The following is a 17,894-nucleotide window of genomic DNA, read 5'->3' on the forward strand; positions in this document are numbered from 1 at the left end:
CTTATTGTTTGGCTCTCCTGCCAGAGTAGATGCTCCAAGAGGAGGATTTTCTGTGTTTCCAACCCTGGAACAGGGCCTTTATACAAAGTAGACAAGAGATATGCATTGCATGAACTGCCAAATAAAGGAGAGTATGGTATTAACCAAAAAGAGTTTTCCCTTAAGAAATTCTCTACTTCTTAGTTCATCCTAAAGACCACTGTCACTTTGACCATTACCAGCTATGGTAGTTTTATATAAGAAATGCTGTTTTGAAAGCACTGAAGATGAAGCACAGAAAAAGTCTTCTTAGATTCAGACCAGTCTTCTGCAAGAAAAAAAAAATTCTACAATAAGAAAAGAGAAAATTTATTATTAATTTACAAAAACTGTCTTTTGTCTTGATCACATTCAAGGTTTCTTTCAGTTTAATATCCCCAAGAGCACTTTTGGCTCTTGTAGAGAAATATGATGTGTGATTTATTTGGAGGTTGGGAGGAGACAGAGTGGTGTGTGTGTGTGTGTGTGTGTGTTTCACAAATACCCATCTATCAGACATCTTTATTAAATTAGCTTCACAAGCATGAACAAGCAGCCTAGAAGTTGGCCATGAGTGCAACAATCATACCTTATTTTCTATTTTCTGTAATGAAAGAACAGCACCAATCACAGAATGGTGTTCAATACAGATATTTGTTGAATGAATCAATCTCAAGCAATACAGCAGTGTGTGTTTTAGCCCCTGGCCAGCAACCAACATGTTGCATATACTATCTTAATTGTGTAACAGAATGCTTAATAAAATTCAACCTCCCCCAGTTGTATTAAAACTGATAAAATAACAAGGAGAGAAAAGAAAGAGATTGATTCTTGGAAGAAAGAGAATGACTTGACTATAGTCACAACATAGGAGTGACTAAAAATCCAGGCATGAAGTAGCTCCTGCCACAGGCAAGATTTTGTCTCCCTGATGTGTCCTGTGCCTCATACACATTGCAATATATTGCCCTCAATCTCCACTTGTTGACAGTTTCTACCGGACTCCTAGCCACTATCTAATTCTCTTTCTTCCATTTTTTTCTCATTGCTAATCTCTGCCAGAAGGATTGAGAGAGCTAACACAGGTCTCCCAACCTCCAAGTTACTTTCTACATCAAGATAGCGTCTTATGTACAAGTCCATGCAGCAGGTCCAGTGAGCTTAGCGTCCCGCAGCCTTCAGAATTTGGTTGCCAGGGTGTCCCCAGCAAGAGGGGAAGGCCATTACTCCTTGGATTTTCCCAGTTCTTGGAAATGGCATCATCTTTCATGAAGACGCCCAAGCCAGGGACCTGAACCCCACCTTACCTTCTTTCTTCAGGCCTAGCCAGCCACCGTGTTCTTCCTCTTGACCACTTTTCTAATCTTCCCCTCCTCTTGATCTACACCCTGCCCTCATTGGATCCCTCAACCTCTCTCATGTTAGCCAGACCTACAGTTTTATGCCCTGATTCTTGGCCTGTCCTGGAAGCCCTTTTGTCTGTAGCAGCCAGAAAGATGTATATAAATTCCAGAAGTGGCTCTAACCTTTTAAAAGCTCTGAAGTAGCCAGGCCGGGACAAAGTCCAGACTGATCAGCATGGTATGTAAGTAGGTTATTCCATTGTATGCCTTTTGTCCCAGTTTATTTATTTTTTTGATTGTTACTTTTTTTTTGAAGATGGTCTTGCTCTGCCACCCAGGCTGGAGTGCAGTGGCCTGATCTCCGCTCACTGCAGCCTCCGCTGCTGGGGTTCAAGTGATTTTCCTGTCTCAGCCTCCTGAGTAGCTGAGATTGCAGATGCACACAGCCACGCCCGGCTAATTTTTTGTATTTTAGTAGAGACAGGGTTTCACCGTGTTGCCCAGGCTGGTCTTGAACTCCTGAGCTCAGGCAATCCTCCTGCCTCGGGCTCCCAAAGTGCTAGGATTACAAGCGTGAGCCACCACACATGGTCTCAGTTTATTTATTAGGAGCATCCCTTTTCACTCTTGGAAGTGTTCGTTTAGACGGTCAGTTATGTAGTCCCCTCAATATCAAGCTTTTCATTATCTGAATCTCCCACTTCTCCAGCTCTTCAGCACATCCGTTCAGCAGCTTATCTCCTGCTCCTCTCTCCCTGGGCTTCCTCCTCCCCCTGGAGCAGGATGACTGTAGCAGATCTTCCAGACGCAACATCTAGGAAGTCACATCCAGATAGGACAGTGTCTAAAGGATGGAAACAACTGTTTTCTCTGTGTCTATTTCTTAGGAATGGGAATATCTTTCCCAGAAGTCTTCAGGAGACTTCCCTTCATGTCTAACTGACAAGGATTGAGTCACATACTCTTTCCCAAACAGGCCTCTGGCAAGAAGGAAAGAATGACCATGACTGATGTTTATCATTTGCGATAGATGTGAGGAAATAGGTAGCAGCTGTGACTGTAACACCATTTTTTTGTTTAATTTGCTTTGGGGCCTGTTGATTAGAAGGCAAACAAGATCACTGCGTGGGATCTGTGTTCACCCTTAGCCCCAAGCACAGTGCCTGCATCAGCGGGCACTTTTGTTGCCATTGTTGAACTTTTGGATGGACGTAAGCTAGATGGTATCATGTAGTGGGGAGAACAGGGTCCTTAGAGCTAGATAGAAGTAGGCTTGGTCCCCAGCTCAGCACTTGCTGCCTGTTTAGGATCTTGCTGGACTTCTGAAGTTCAAAATCTCTAAGCTTCAGATTTCTCATCTGTAAAATGAAGCAAAGACTACCCCTGAGAACACATGTAACACATATGAACCAGCCAAAACAGCCAAAGATATTTTTCTAGCTTCTTTTTTTTTTTTTTTTCTTTTTGAGATGGAGTTTCGCTTTGTCGCCCAGGCTGGAGTGCAGTGGCCTGATCTTGGCTCACTGCAAGCTCCACCTCCCGGGTTCACGCCATTCTCCTGCCTCAGCCTCCCGAGCAGCTGGGATTACAGGCGCCCGACACCACGCCCAGCTAATTTTTTGTATTTTCAGTAGAGACGGAGTTTCACTGTGTTACCCAGGATGGTCTCGATCTCCAGACCTCGTGATCCGCCTTCCTCAGCCTCCCAAAGTGCTGGCATTATAGGCGTGAGTCACCGTGCCCGGCCCAGCTTCTTAACATTTCTATTTAATTCTAACAATATTTTTGAGTGTGGGTGTGGCAACCTTTTGTGTGTGTATGTGTGCACTTGTGAACAGGTGTATGCCATGTGTATGTGGGAATACCTGTAAGAAAAATGGAGGAAAATATCTTCTAAGGAAAATGTCATTCCTGCTATTGCCATCTGGAATTTATGAGGTCTTTGCTGACTATTTGACCTGTCTTAACTTTCTTTCTTTCTTTTTTTTTCTTTTTTTCTTTTTTTTTTTTTTGAGACGGAGTCTCGCTGTGTCTCCCAGGCTGGAGTGCAGTGGCGTGATCTCGGCTCACTGCAAGCTCCGCCTCCCGGGTTCACGCCATTCTCCCGCCTCAGCCTCCCGAGTAGCTGAGACTACAGGCGCCCGCCACCGCGCCCGGCTAGTTTTTTGTATTTTTAGTAGAGACGGGGTTTCACCATGTTAGCCAGGATAGTCTCGATCTCCTGACCACGTGATCCACCCGCCTCGGCCTCCCAAAGTGCTGGGATTACAGGCTTGAGCCACCGCGCCCGGCCTCTTTTTTTTTTTTTTTTGAGAGGGAGTCTCGCTCTGTCGCCCAGCCTGGAGTGCAGTGGCGCGATCTCGGCTCACTGCAAGCTCCGACTCCCGGGTTCACGCCATTCTCTTGCCTCAGCCTCCCGAGTAGCTGGGACTACAGGCGCCCGCCAACGCGCCCGGCTAATTTTTTGTACTTTTAGTAGAGACGGGGTTTCACCGTGGTCTGGATCTCCTGACCTTGTGATCCGCCGGCCTTGGCCTCCCAAAGTGCTGGGATTACAGGCGTGAGCCACCGCGCCCGGCAGACCTGTCTTAATCTTAAAAAGCCTGTCTTAATCTATTTTTTATTCCAGGAAACTGTTTCTGACGTATGCTTTGTGGATTGTAATAGTCCCTGGAGATGATCTTTGGACAAAGTTTTCACGGTCATATTATTTGGTGGAATTCAGTGTGGTGTGATTTCCCCCTTGACATTCACAGTGACATTAGCATATCAAAGGTTTAGAGAAGTCTCATAGAGAAATTTGTTTTCATTGTTTAACCCAGGTTTCTCCAAATTTATTTTAACCCAGAGTCCTTTTTTTCTGACAGCACCTAGCAAGATCTTTTGCAATACTCTTTGGGAAATTGTATTAGCCTAATTACTGTGTTGCCCAGGCTGGTCTCGAACTCCTGACCTCAGGTGATCCACCCACTTCAGCCTCCCCAAGTGCTGAGATTACAGGTGTGAGCCATTGAGCACTGCCTGATGCTTACCTTGGATCCTACTAGATTCCTGAAAACTAATTGGCTTAGATAACATTTGGTCAAAGAACCAAAAATTTCAGTAATTTCCTAGGAGTCACAGATACATCTTGCCAATTCCAGGGCTGCCATGTCTTTTGGGTAACACAGTTCACTTTCCAGCTCAAGCAGTTCCTCTTCAAATTGGGCCACACTAAAAGGCAGGAGTTTGTAATTCAGAGGCATCCCAAGGTTTGTACTCCAAAGGCAGGCACAGAAATAAAATCTGATTCATGTGCATTAAAATCCATGCATTTTGACTAAAGCTGTAATTGTATTTCTTCCAAATAACTCTGAAGCTCTTTAAAATCCACAAATCAATGGAATTCTAAAAATAACTGACACTACTAGTACTGTTTTCTAAAAAATTAGGTAAATTTCCTGGCCCTCAAGGTGACTTGCTTGAACTTGCCACCTTCACCACTAGAGGGCAGCATTGGTTTACACAGGGTGAACAAACTTTCAATTCTAAACTAACGTTCTTTGGTGGGAAAGTGTTCATTTTGGTGTGTTTTGAAGAAGTAACTTCATACCTTTGAACTGGGGTTAAGCTGGTTAACCCCCAAAATTCTACCAATTCCAATATCCTATGGAAAAACCCCAAAACGACTAGTATAAATAAGATAGTTATTTCTGTTACTAATATAGTTTTGTTAATTTTTTTAGTGATATTTAGGATTAAATGGCAAAGTATGGGTAAGTTGCAGATTACCCTGAGCCAAAGTACATTCTCCTGAGTGTGAATTATTTTCCATCCCTGGAGAGTTAGCTATGAGGCAAAAGGAAAGTCGGTATAGGCTTTCTATAATGAAAGAATGACCCTTGGGAATCAGTTGTTATAAGAAAAAGCCTCTTATCTTACTGCTGCTTGGATAATTAAGGAAAAGTCTTGATTTTAGAATTGAGGTCCCTGTCAAGGCTTTGTATTAAAACTTGTATTAGGGACTTTTTTTTTTTTTTTTTTTTTTTTCTGTTTGGTCATGACACCAGTTGTTAGTACTTCTGCTACAGAAACAAAGATATTTGGGGGCAGTAAAACTGAGATCTGCCAGCTTTTGTGTTTAAGAGAAGTCTCACTTGGTTTAGTAAGGGATGGAGTTAGAACCACAAGATAACATGTTCTTAAGTTCCCTGTGATTCCTAGAATTGCCTTATCTTGCTGATCTCTTTCTGTCCAGATTTTTAATTCTGTTCCTATAGACTATGCCAAATGTCATTTTTAGTCCAAACTCAATTAATTTTAGTTTTCTTTATGTTGGGACCCAACTGTATTAGTTGGGGTTATCTAGAGGGACAGAACTAATAGGATAGACATATATATGTATATATGTATATATCCCCATAACAGATATATATAGGGGAGTTTATTAAGTATTAACTTACACAATCACGAGATCCTATAATAGGTTGTCCGCAGGCTGAGGAGCAAGGAGAGCCAGTCTGAATCCCAAACCTGAACAACTTGGAGTCCAATGTTTGAGGACAGGAAGCCTCCAGCACGGGAGAAAGATATAGCCTGGGAGGCTGGGCCAGTCTAGTCTTTTCACATTTTCTGCTTGCTTTATATTCTAGCTGTGCTGGCAGCTGATTAGATGGTGCCCACCCAGATGGAGGGTGGGTCTGCCTTCCCAGTCCATTGACTCAAATGTTAATCTCCTTTGGCAACACCCTCACAGACACACCCAGGATCAATACGTTGACTCAGTCAAGTTGACACCTAGTATTAACCATCACACCAACTTATACTTCATTTTGCTTGTAGTTTTCAGACAGACCTGGATAAAGACACTGCCAAATGTTTTTACCAAAATTTGCTGGGACTTAAAAAAGTGTATTAGGGTTGCCATTCACCCTTAGTTCCCTGAAACATGATCACCTCCCTCCAGCATACTGATAGCTAGCATACTGCGGGTATGAGTGCTTGTAGTGAACTACCATCTGAGTCCTTGGGGGCACCTTCTTTTTATGGCCATTTTTAAAAAGATTGTTGTGGGTCTCAGTGTCTGAATGAGTGTGTACTCCCCAAGGAAAATGAGAGGAAAATCCTCTAAGAAAAAATATCATTCAAATATGAATTCTTATACCTCTTATGTAAAATGTATCTGCTCTTTCATTTAATAGTATCAAAATAATTACTAGCATCACTATTATTCTGCTCATACTATCCTACTTGCTGGAGCTCCAGGGGAAGCCAGGAGGAAAGTAGGCTGAGGTCTCAGTGATGCAGGCAGATGCTTGCTCACTTTCTGTTGCTCTCTCCACAGCTGAATCAGTCACTTGGTTTGGCAATCCTAGCTCTTGTCCTTTAGTTTTGAACCCTTGGTCTATGCTGTTTGCCTCATTTCTTCCACCTCACTATGAACAAATAGTCCTCAGAATATTCAAAAATTTTCCAGTTGTGAATTGCATTGACATCTTTATATATAGCATGCATACATTTTGTTTATCACACATTTTTAAAGTAAGATTTAGTTTTATTAATAATTTTGAGTTGAAAGGGTCCATGCAAGTATTCAGTTTGATTCTGACCAAAATGTGCTACATGTATTTGGAGTCTTTTTATGTGTATTTGTATGTGTTTTCCTTTTACCAGGAAAGTTTCCTCGTTGCCCAGTTTCATGCAACCAGTTCAATGGGATTAAACTTGAGTAGTTCAAAATAATTTAACTAATTACATTAAATTTTGTTTACAATTTTTTAATGATGCCTACTATTAGGACACAGAGCAGCAACATATTCACAATAGTGGTGGGAAGGTGGAAAAGTTAGGGGATAGTTTGCATTATGCCTAATTATGTAAAACATTTTTTTCCTATAAATCTTAAGGGGGCCACACATGCCCCAAGCCACATTGAGATGAGGACCATATAATAAAGACCTGTGTTTCTTATAGTCAGTGTAATTCAGTGCAATGCATCTTTATATAGGTTAAGTTGAAAAATCTCAGTTTGGTGAGGTATAAATATGGAATGGTTATCTTTTCTTACCCCCAATAACTGTGACCAACTTTGCTTAATATTACTTCAGTCTGATCTGATAACTTCCATGCACTTCTGTTCTAAAAGTTTTACTGCCAGTAGATATTCATTTAACTGCATTTAGGTTATTATTACTTATGGTTCTTGTCCAGTTTACAGTCTTCCTTCCCCACCTGGTAGAACTTCTGTTCTACTGCAGTGGCCTCAGGCAGAAGAGGAGGACCTGGCTGCCTGCTCTCCCTTCTTCTGTCTTCAGTGCCTGAATGCCTGATCCAGTAGGTGTGGGTGGAGGTGAGGGAATGAGTTGGTTCATGCAATTGTTCACACACCTCTGGCTCCTCCCCCCGCCTTTTTTTTTGCAATGGTTGCTTGCTATTCTGGTTGTCAATGGTGAGGTTGGGCTGCTGACGTCTGTTTGGACTGGTGCTCTCTGCTTCCCTGGTACTCTTGATGTGAGGGCAAAACACTTGCCCAAGAGTGATTTCCTCTGCCCTTCCTTCAAGGCTCATTTCACCTTGAGAGGAGCTGGTCCCTCCAGTGTTCCTGGTAACAACTTACCCAACCTTCCTCCCACACTGAGGATTGTGAGATCCTTCAGGGTGCTCTTTAGTAGCCTCCAGGACCTGGGGACCCTGGGTGAGAGGCTGAGTCTCTACCTCTGGGAGTTTCCAGCTGCCTCTGTCTCTAGGTGAGAAATGGAATCTCTTCGCATTGAATGAGTTAAGGCAACAAGTCAAAAGCTCCTTCTTCCTCATGGGGGAGGAAACGGGGAAGGGATTATCTGTCCCCAGTACATCTCTGAATGAATGAATGGATGAATGCAATAAAAATGTTTCCTCAAAATTGAAGTATAAATTATCCCTTTTAACCATTTGTTACTAATTTGAATGTTAAAGATTTGTATTTGTAGGGTTGAAAGCATTTCTTAACTGAAAATGAGGGCAGGAGCCATCGGACACGTGTCATTCCCCATCTTCTTTGAGAGGAGAGTATGGGAAAAGAGTATCCTCGTCTTCGTTCCTCATCCACATTCTGGTATGGAGAAAGCTATTTTACTTACCATGAGCCTCAGTTTCTTTATCTGTAAAATGGCAGCAAGTATCTCCCTGATTTTCTATCTCAGAAGGTTTTGTGAATATTTAATGTAATGGTACAGGGTGGAGTTTCCAATCTTGGCACTATTGATGTTTTGTGCTTGTTAATTCTTTGTTTTAGAGGGCTGCTCCATGTATTATAGAATTTATGGTCCCTACGTACTAGACTCCAGTAGCAGCCCCCTCACCTCAGTTGTGACAACCAGAAATACCTCTGGACAGTGCTAGATGTTTTTTGGGGGCGGGGGGGCACATTTGCTCCTAGCTGAGAACCACTGGTATAAGCACAGTAACTGTGCCTAGTCGAGAGCAAGCCATCCTAGAACACCATGTGCCGTGCGAGGATTAAGGATTTAAACTGTTCTTTAGAATTTAATGAGTTACGCAAGAAAGGCTCCATGCAGCAGCGTTCTCTTTGATTGTGTTAAGTTGTACTAATCAGAGTATTACATCCATTGTATTGAAGAAGGAAAATGTATTAGACTAAATGATAAGAAGATAACATCGAGGTGGTTAGAAGATTTTTAAATGTATAATTTGTGGCAATGCAGGGAATATTTAAAACAGGATATACTAAAATACTGATTTTAAAAGTGCAGACAGATCTGGGTCTGTCAGATGTATATGAAGACACAAGCAAGACAGCAAGGAGGAACATGCAGAATGTTCCCTTCTGTAGATGGCAGGAGTGAGGTGGACTTGGAGCAGAGGGCGTGGAACCAAGTAGAACAGAGGTGTGGGCTGAGGCTGGCTCCCTCTGCCTTGTGATGGCCCCTTCTAACTGTGATAGCTAGTACAGTGAAAAGACCCACTTAGTAGTGACAAACCATTCACTCAGGACTCAGCCTTGAGGGAGAATTGTGATGATGATAGGCAAGGCTTGCGTAGAAGGCAAGAAGAAAGACATTTTAGGAAAGAGCTTGTGCAGTTTACAAAGGGGTTCTCTAATTGTTGTATGCCTATTCCTGTTGGCCCAAGCATGGCTGGTGCAAATAAGTTAAGTTTTCGTGAATCAGTTCTGTCACCTGTGGCCTATCTTCCTCTGCTGCTTTGCTTCATGGAAGAAAATCTTGGCAGTAGCAGATTTCTTGTGTTCTTTTCACTATAAAGTATTGTCTCCCCATTGAAGGTCAGAGGCTGGGCTAATGAAACTGACTCTCACATGTTTGATCTAAGCTTTTGTCTTCAGATAGGTGGTAGTGTGGTGTAATGAAAGAGTGTGAGCAAGGAAATTGAGTAGAGGAGAGATCAAATGCTAGACTGCCATCTACTAGCAAGTTGCCACCACTCTTCCCTCAATTTCCTTATCTGTGGAATGGGGATAAAGAAAACTATTTTGCAGCATTGTTTTGAGGATCAGTTGGCATGCTGTGTGGAATGTGCCAGGATGGGGGGAGGTACTGAAAAATAGGAGCTATTAGGAATTGCTATTTTTAAACACAGGAATTCTAAATCTGAATTAAATGAAATGTTTTCAAACTAAATGTACTTCAAATTTATATTTAATGAACTATAAATTAAATATGAATTAATCTTCATTGCAGGCCCTTTGTCATATTAGTAGGTTGGGGTCCTTTATCATTTCTGAGCTAAATAACCTTGTTTCATCAAAATATCCCAGGCTGGGTTACATCAAGTATGGATGCCAGATATGAAATAGGCCCTCAAGTTTATACTTCTGGAATTAAAATTTGTTATTGGGCTGAAGATTTGAATTTATCCACCATAGAGGCATGATTTCTTTGAGACCTATGGCGCAAGATGATTTTCCTAATAAAGTCAGTATAGATAAAAAGTGGTGATGATTTTATTCTACACTTCATTAGGTAGACAATAAGTTTAAATGTGTTAACAAAAAGCTATTGTTTTCTGATGACTTATGATACTACTTATTTTTAGTGTGATATTTGGATCCCTTGAATGGGAAACAAAATCTAATCGATTCTTTTACAATGTAGGCCAAGTCATAGAGGCCTACTTGAAACAATAACTTGTTAACAATGTTAGTACCTCTCATTTTACAGTGAAATCGTTTTGATAGAGTCTGCTATGCATTTGACAGCACGTTGGGAGATGATTAAAAGTTTTTAAAATCCTTTGATTCTCAAAGATACGAGACGGAAAAGATTGTCCATTATTCTTTCAATAGGATTCAAAAAATTTGATAGGAGCAGGTTGAAAGTGGGAAGGTGAAAACTAAAATGGAGCTATCTGTAAATAAAGGAAAGAAGGAAACGGCTTCCAAAGAAAGCACATGGGTGTGGTTAAAGAGCGGGTTTTCTTTGCAGACCATGTTACAGTACATGTTTACAATCGCATTCCTATTCCTACCACTACTGTATATCAAACTAAAAAAAGAGAATAGCTACGCCGTTTTGCCAGCAGGTGGCACCATGAGAATCTCCTAGAAGAAACCGGAAGTCCCTGAAAGCAAGACTCTTACTGTTTTCCCAAGTCCAGTCATCAATATATATTCATACTGTTGATGACATCATAAACACATCCCTTAAAAAGCACTTTCAGAAGATTCATTCCTCCCCTCCTTTTTCATATATTAGCATTGTTCATTCAAGAAATATTATATTCCCAGAAAATAATAGGAAGTTTAAAATAAAATTGTAACTCAATTATGTTTATTTGTTTTTCTCTGTATTGCTTAATATAGCCATTTGAGGAGCACATTTCCTTAGCAATAATGGAATATGTTATTATCAGGCTATGTTAAATGGTTAGAGAGGAAGAAACTTAGAAGGCGCTCTATTTTCACACTCCTCGCCTGCCTTCCAGGGATTCCCCATGCCCAAATACCTCCCCAATGCTAAGCAACCTCTCAGACTCAGGGGGCACCCTGTGCCGGAGATAATGCACATTTCTGGCCTTTGAAAGCAACTCTAAGAAGGCTGGCTTCGTGAACTCACCTTCGAAGCTTCCTGCACATTCCGTGTGATTTGGAGGAATTTGTTTTCCAGTGTTCCCATCTGGCTTTACAGCAACATCTTTTGATCTGGTCTTATCAGCATGTGCCGTTCCACTATTACGAGCTAGGCTGGAACTAGGACCTTGTTCTATGGTGTTGGTGGAAACCTCTTGATTTTGGCATAGAACAGAGATGCTCTTGCTGGAGTCTACGTCCTTAGGTGGATTCACAGAATCTTTCTCTTGGGCTTGTGGTTGCTCTTTCGTGAAGCAGGCAGTTCTCTTATTTTGAGAGAGTAGCTGCTCTTTGCTCTTCATGGAGTCTTTGAGGCCAGGATCATGTGAAGGAGGCAGCTGGGATTTGCTTTTGTATGTGTCTTGGGTCACACGGGTTGCCAATGCTCTGAGAAAGGAGATAAAAGAAAGATCTCTGAAAACCAATAAAGAGCCTCTTCTTTAGACCTTTCAACTTACTAGAATGTGGTCCTCTTCAGTATCAGCCAAGGTAATATAGGTGGGAATGGGGTGGTGGGTGAAATTGAATGGTAACAATGTAGGGAAAATGTCTCACTTAAGAAGGGGAACGGAGCATTTCTTCAGGAAAACAGTTTAAAGAGGTCAGTTGGGAAGAGGGACTTAATGTCATACCCATGAGTTTAGTAATCAAGTTCTTACCTCATTTTCTTAGCCTGTGGGGCTCTGTGCTGCTGCCCTCCCTGTGGTGAGAACATGAGAACATCTTCTGGTCTCTTCTGAATTCCATTCCCCAAATAAGAGGAGAACTTTTTCTTCATGGTTTTTGCTTGAGTTAATTAAGAAGTGTTATGAGTTGGATTGTGTCTTTACATTTTTTACTTTCAAGTCCTAACCCCCAGTACCTCAGAGTGGGACTTTATTTGGAGATAAGATCTTACAGAGATAACAAAATTAAAATGCGGTCACTAGGGTGGGTCCTAATCCTATATTACTGGTGTCCTTATAAGGAAAGGAACTTAGAACACACAGACACATACAGGGAGAGCACTAAGAGACACAGGGAGAAGACAGCCATCTATAAGCCAAGGAGAGAGGCCTGCAACAGAGCCTTCCTTCACAGTTTTCAGAAGGAACCAACATGTCTGACATATTGATTTTGAATTTCCAGACTCTAGAATTGTAAGGCAATACATTTTTGTTGTTTAAGGCACCCAGTTTGTAGTTCTTTGTTATGGCAGCCCTAGAAAACCAACATAAGAAGAAGAAAAAGAATTCTGTAAACTGGGCTTTCAGAAAACCAATGTGTATAAACCTTGGTGTATATTACACATTAGGTTCATCTGGTGTGATAGATGGAAACGGAAAAATTTAAAGCAGTTTTCCAGTATTTACCTAGTATATGTTAAAGAGGATTTAGAAACACTAAGATCAGAGGTTTAAACTGGCTAAGCCCGTGGAGGTTTCCTTTGAACATTTTACTTGGCAAGCACAATGTTTTCAAAAACAAAATGACTGGGTGTGAGTGGATTGTCTCCTTCACCGCAATTATGTGACCTCCTACCCAACTGTGAGTTTGCAACTGCCAGCCATGACTAAGTGGACTTTTCACTTGTTGAGTTGATGTTTTAGCATCTTGCAGACATAGCTGCTATGGAGAACTCAATTAGTTTTTAAGACATCTCATGAACTGGTCCTTTAGAGTTGAAAGTCTTGGACTAGTTTTGCTCATGGGACAGAATTCTTTAAATCTACAGTTCGGTTAATAGGCACCAAGCAGAGGGAATATGACCAGATAGGGAACCTAGAATTCACATTGAACTCCTAATACTCTTTCATATGATCGCTTCTTTGTGAAGCGATCAGAACAAGGAAGAGTTCTTTGTGAGCCTCTCATCCTTTGTTTTCTCCTTGGGGTCTTTTGTGGGGGTCTCGGACATGTAAGAACTTCACCTATTCCATATAAACTGAGGGATTTTGAGCTACTTCTCCCAGCAAGGTCTGTCTTCTGAAGTTTAGACCTACGGGGATAATAGGTTGAGAAATGAACATATCTTTTCTTTGAAACTTGATATTTCTCCAATGTTCTCTCTGTGAAGGTATGGTACTTCTACCCACCCAGTTACCAGATTTGACAAGCTCATTTGAGCACCTACTTTGTGCCAGGCAATATACTTTAGATTCTGGTTTTCTTTACCCTTGGACATATATTTAGTCTTAAAGCTCCAACAATTCTACTTTCTAAATATCTTGAGATGCTCGTCTTCTCATTTGCTTCACCTGACCAATGCCCTAGTTTAGGCCTTGAAACCATGGCCTGAACTTTGTAATTCTATCAGGTCTACTCTGACTATAGCATGAGGTCTGTTTTACCTTAAACTTTGCACCCAGAATGATCTTTTTAACATTTGAGCATGTAATTTTCACCAGTCTCAAACCCTACAGGGTGAACTCTCAACTCTTTTGCAAGACCTGTGAAGTCATTCATGATTGGATTGGATTGGAGACATTGGCTATTTTGCGTTGTCTCTGAAAACTGCACCTACACGTTCTCCTCTTCCCCACTTCCATGTCACGTGCCTGCAGTACTGAGCTATTTGAGGCAAGCAGTGCTCACTTATGTGCCTTTGTACATACTCTTCCTTTTGCCGGGAGTGGCCCCATTCCATATGTCCTCCTGACAAACTTCCCACCCTTTCCCCATTCTCCTCCTCCTCTAAGATTCTGCTCACATACTGTGTCTTTTGGGAAATCTTAGCTAAAGCCCTTTGATAGACACAGGAACCTTTTTATGTTCCTGCCCTACTTTGCGAAGAACTCAATTAGCAGTTTTGATAATCATTTTTTATAAGCGGAACTACTCTCCAATGTAAATATGAGTACCTTGAGGGCAGAGACCACGGTTTTTCATATTTGCATTCCAGACTCTACCTGAGTAGCTGTTTTGCAAAGTCTGGTCTGAAAAACACCTGTCCCAGAATAATCTGCCTTAGTATCATCGCAGTTAAAAATGTGGATTTTTAAGCCTAATTTCTAACCTGCTGACTCAAAGGACTGGCAACATGCATCTTAAATAATCTACTCACTGGCAAAGAATTGAATCTCAATAACAATTTCATTTAAATGAATCATGGAAAACTATTGCCTAGCACAGTGCCTAAGAAATATTGAGACTTAATACATATTGCTTCCTTCCTGTATCCCTGATTTTACTGTCAAGAAGTCTGAGGCTTAGAGAGAATATGACTTCCCAAAGGATATGGAGGCAGAAGCACCTGAATCAAAGTTTTCTACCTCCTGATTCATACTGTTTCCAATCCAACTCTCTACTCAGCAAGGACAGCCACTTACTAGGGCCTGGCCTTTTGTACACCCTCCTGAGAGTAGCCATCTGATCTTCAGTGTCCTTTTTGAATAAGAGTGGGAATCAACCAAATGCCTTCTAAGACCCTTTTCCAGTATGTGAGCTCTCATTCTAGGTTGGTTTAAGCATTTATTGCAGACAGGGAAATTGAAAGCAGAGGAGTTCGGTTAGTTGCTCAGAGTATCTTTCAAACCCAAAGCTGGAGGTTAGAAAGAATTCCCAGGCTAGACATTTGGCTATTACTCTTGGCATTTATGTCATGTATAAGCTCTGTTGACCTGAAATATTTTATGTTCATTTATAGCACCTGGCCTTCCTCTTGAACATGCTCTGTCCATTTCAGACTCCTGAGTTCTGGCACTTGCCTTCAGTAAGAAAGGATGTAGTCTTCAAGAGCCAAGATATTTCTTTCCTGTGCTGAATTTTTAAGTAATATGAAAATCTAATTATTTTAATGATGAACAAAGGAGAACTAGTTTCTACAGACTGTACAACTGTGACAATTTTCAACAAAAACAGTAGAAGGGTTTCAATTGTGTAACAATTTTTAATGGATAAGAGTGTGCACTTATATAGCACTTCCTTTATCCAAGTGCTCACTGAATCCTCAAATAACTTCATAAGGTAGGAAATACTTTTATTTGACATTGGAGGAAGCTGAGGTACTAATTCCAGAGACACTTTTTCTTTCCTTTCTTTTTTAACTTTCATAAAGTGGGCTAGGACAGCGACTTGCACATTAGTAACTGCTCAATAAATTGTTGTTAGATCCAAAAGAGAAAGATCGGATATCAAAAAATGGGTGAAACCAAATCAGCCCAGATAATGAAAGAAAATCAAAATGAAAAATAAAATTTAAAAGAAGAAAACAAAGGATTTAAGCAAGAAAGAGCTAACTTGAACGATGGCAGTGACTGGAAGCCTGAGAAATGTTAGCTCAAGAAGGCTTACAGGTAGGCTGCTGGGGGGAGCTATGTAATTGACGGGGGAGGGACAAGGAAGGCTAGGCAGCCTAAAATCCAGGCTCTGATCAGAAGCTCTTGCTGTCTTGGCACTCAGGTCTCTGAAAGGGCCTTAGCGGAGTGATGGGCCCACTGCCCTGCTGTGCCTCTGGGGCATCTTCCTCCCCAGTCCTGAAAGTCTTACCTTGCTGCAACTTCTGCAGTTCTTTTTGGAGCTGCCTCTGCTCCCAGGTCAGCAATTTCACATGGTAGAGGCAGATATCCTCCAGTTTCTGCAGCCTTTGGTCCAGTCTGGCTTCAGCCTGCTTGGCATTCTTCCTCTCCAAATCAAAGTGCTTATACAATTGTTGCCTGACCATGTGCCTCTCCATCTTCTTTATGGTCTAGAGACAATAAGGCATCACAACTAACCTGATCAATGGAAGACTGAGATACTGACCCCCAGCTTTTAATCAGAGATCAGTGGTTGAACCTGTGTATTTCTGAAACCACAGGTGCCTAGTCAGATGAAATCACACTATTGTTAAATGAGTTTCCAGAGTAACACAGAAGGATTGAGGGTAGTCATTCCTCTGAGCCTCAGCCTCCTTGTCAATAAAATAGTGATACAATACAATAGGCTCCCCCAACACAGCTCCCAGTCAGATTTGTGTGAAGATCAATTGAGATAGGTAAGAACTACTCTTTGGAAAAAAAAGGTAGCCTATATATATAAGGCATTATTCACCCAATAAGAAAAGCCTCTTTTACTGTTCTTAAAGGCTCCCAAAGAGGCTGCTCAGAGATCTGGAGAGGATTTTGGAATTTAGGACGTGGCCATTCCTTCCCGCACCCTGCCAGTTCATTAATTCACATATGCGTAGGTTCATTCAGCCTATAATCCTACTGTATGCCAGGTGCTATGCTAAAAGCTAAGAGTAATGGTGAATGAGACACAGTTCCTACTCTCAAGGGGCTTTCTCGAAAAGTGGAAGATTGGGGTATCCTGATTACAAAGTAGAACAGCATCCATGATGAGTAGTCTGGGCAACACCAGGGAAGCTGCTTAGATTGGGCAAAAGCTCCTCTTCTCGTCCTCACCCATCTTCTCAGACTTTAGATGCTCTCCTTCCTCCATGTACCCTGATGTCTAAGCCCACACCTGCTTCTTTCTCCTCTAAATAGCACTAAGTAGGGACTCATTTTTCTCTCGTTTGAGTCTCTCTAACACTTTTCTCAGAGCTCAGAGCACAACATGTGCTCAGGATATAAACAGATTGCTGTCAACAAAAGTTTTGGTGATTATAATGCAGAAAAAAAGCTTAACATTAAAAAGGAGGAAAAGGTCAGGACACGGGAAAGAAATACATTTTAAGGTACTTGTTTTAGTGTCTAAAGCATAGACTAAACTTTTGTTAAAGAACAGGGCCAGTAGAACTTACCTCCAAATCCAGGGTTTTCACCATCAGACTATGTCTTGTTTCTTTTGCTATGTTAGGCTGAGTCTGGATTAATGAGCTTATTTTTCTTCAGTAAACTTAGGAGTCTGGTGTTTGGAGAAAGGACAGAGGGAGACCCGTTGGAGAGGGCTGTGAGGAGAATGTTAAATACACTTGAAAGCTCTCTTCATCCCTCCCTACCTCCCCTGGTCAAGAATGCTAGCTCCTTGGGCCATGGCACTCATCCCTGCTGGAGAGGCCAGAGCTCAAAATAGCTCTGTGGGTAAAAGAAGCCTGCCAGCTTCTAGCCTGTCCCAAGAGGGGCCCACAGAGCTCCTTCTGGGCTGTGTCCATGGGAGCCAGGAATGAAAGCAAGGAGTGTCTGTGTTCTCAATCTCTCTCTCCCCCACCCTTTCCTCCTTTCCCTCCTTTTCTTTTTTTCTCTCTTTGCCATACCTCCCTTCCCTAACCTTCATTCCTACTTCTTGAAAACCAGGTCAGCCTCAAAAAGAAAGCACCCTGTTTTTTTTTCTGTCATGACTGTGCCCACTTCGTGCAGGAGAGAAGTTAATTTATTTTGTATTATTGCACACTGTAGTGACCTTCTCCAGGCCTCTCCACGTGCTCAGAGCACTTTGGTGCTTATCAAGATTTTCAAAGTGGTGAAAGCAGCACTAAGCAAAGTAAAATTAAAATCAACTTTTGTGCGCATATTTTGAACAGCTACAGTAGAAGGCTGAGCAGAGCCATTGTTTATATAACAAGATAT

The 17,894-nt window shown here is 41.6% G+C and overlaps 1 protein-coding gene across 2 annotated transcripts; it reads right to left on the bottom strand.

The window, feature by feature from the left end:
- Positions 1-327: 327 nt before the first annotated feature.
- CCDC190 (coiled-coil domain containing 190) lies at positions 328-17,299 on the bottom strand. 2 transcript variants are annotated; one of them, XM_015125664.3, is made up of 5 exons: positions 17,129-17,299; positions 15,892-16,090; positions 12,084-12,210; positions 11,411-11,811; positions 328-2,719 (listed from the first exon to the last, which is right to left on the bottom strand). In XM_015125664.3, exons 1-5 carry the CDS (start codon positions 17,150-17,152, stop codon positions 2,700-2,702), a joined length of 771 nt encoding a protein of 256 aa, XP_014981150.2. In that variant the 5' UTR covers positions 17,153-17,299; the 3' UTR covers positions 328-2,699. The 2 variants fall into 2 exon arrangements, with proteins under 2 accessions (XP_014981150.2, XP_014981143.2); XM_015125657.3 differs by lacking the exon at positions 328-2,719 and having other exon boundaries at positions 11,111-11,811; positions 17,129-17,275.
- Positions 17,300-17,894: the final 595 nt, after the last annotated feature.

Source organism: Macaca mulatta, chromosome 1 (genome assembly GCF_049350105.2).
Source record: "Macaca mulatta isolate MMU2019108-1 chromosome 1, T2T-MMU8v2.0, whole genome shotgun sequence".
Lineage (NCBI taxonomy): Eukaryota > Metazoa > Chordata > Mammalia > Primates > Cercopithecidae > Macaca > Macaca mulatta.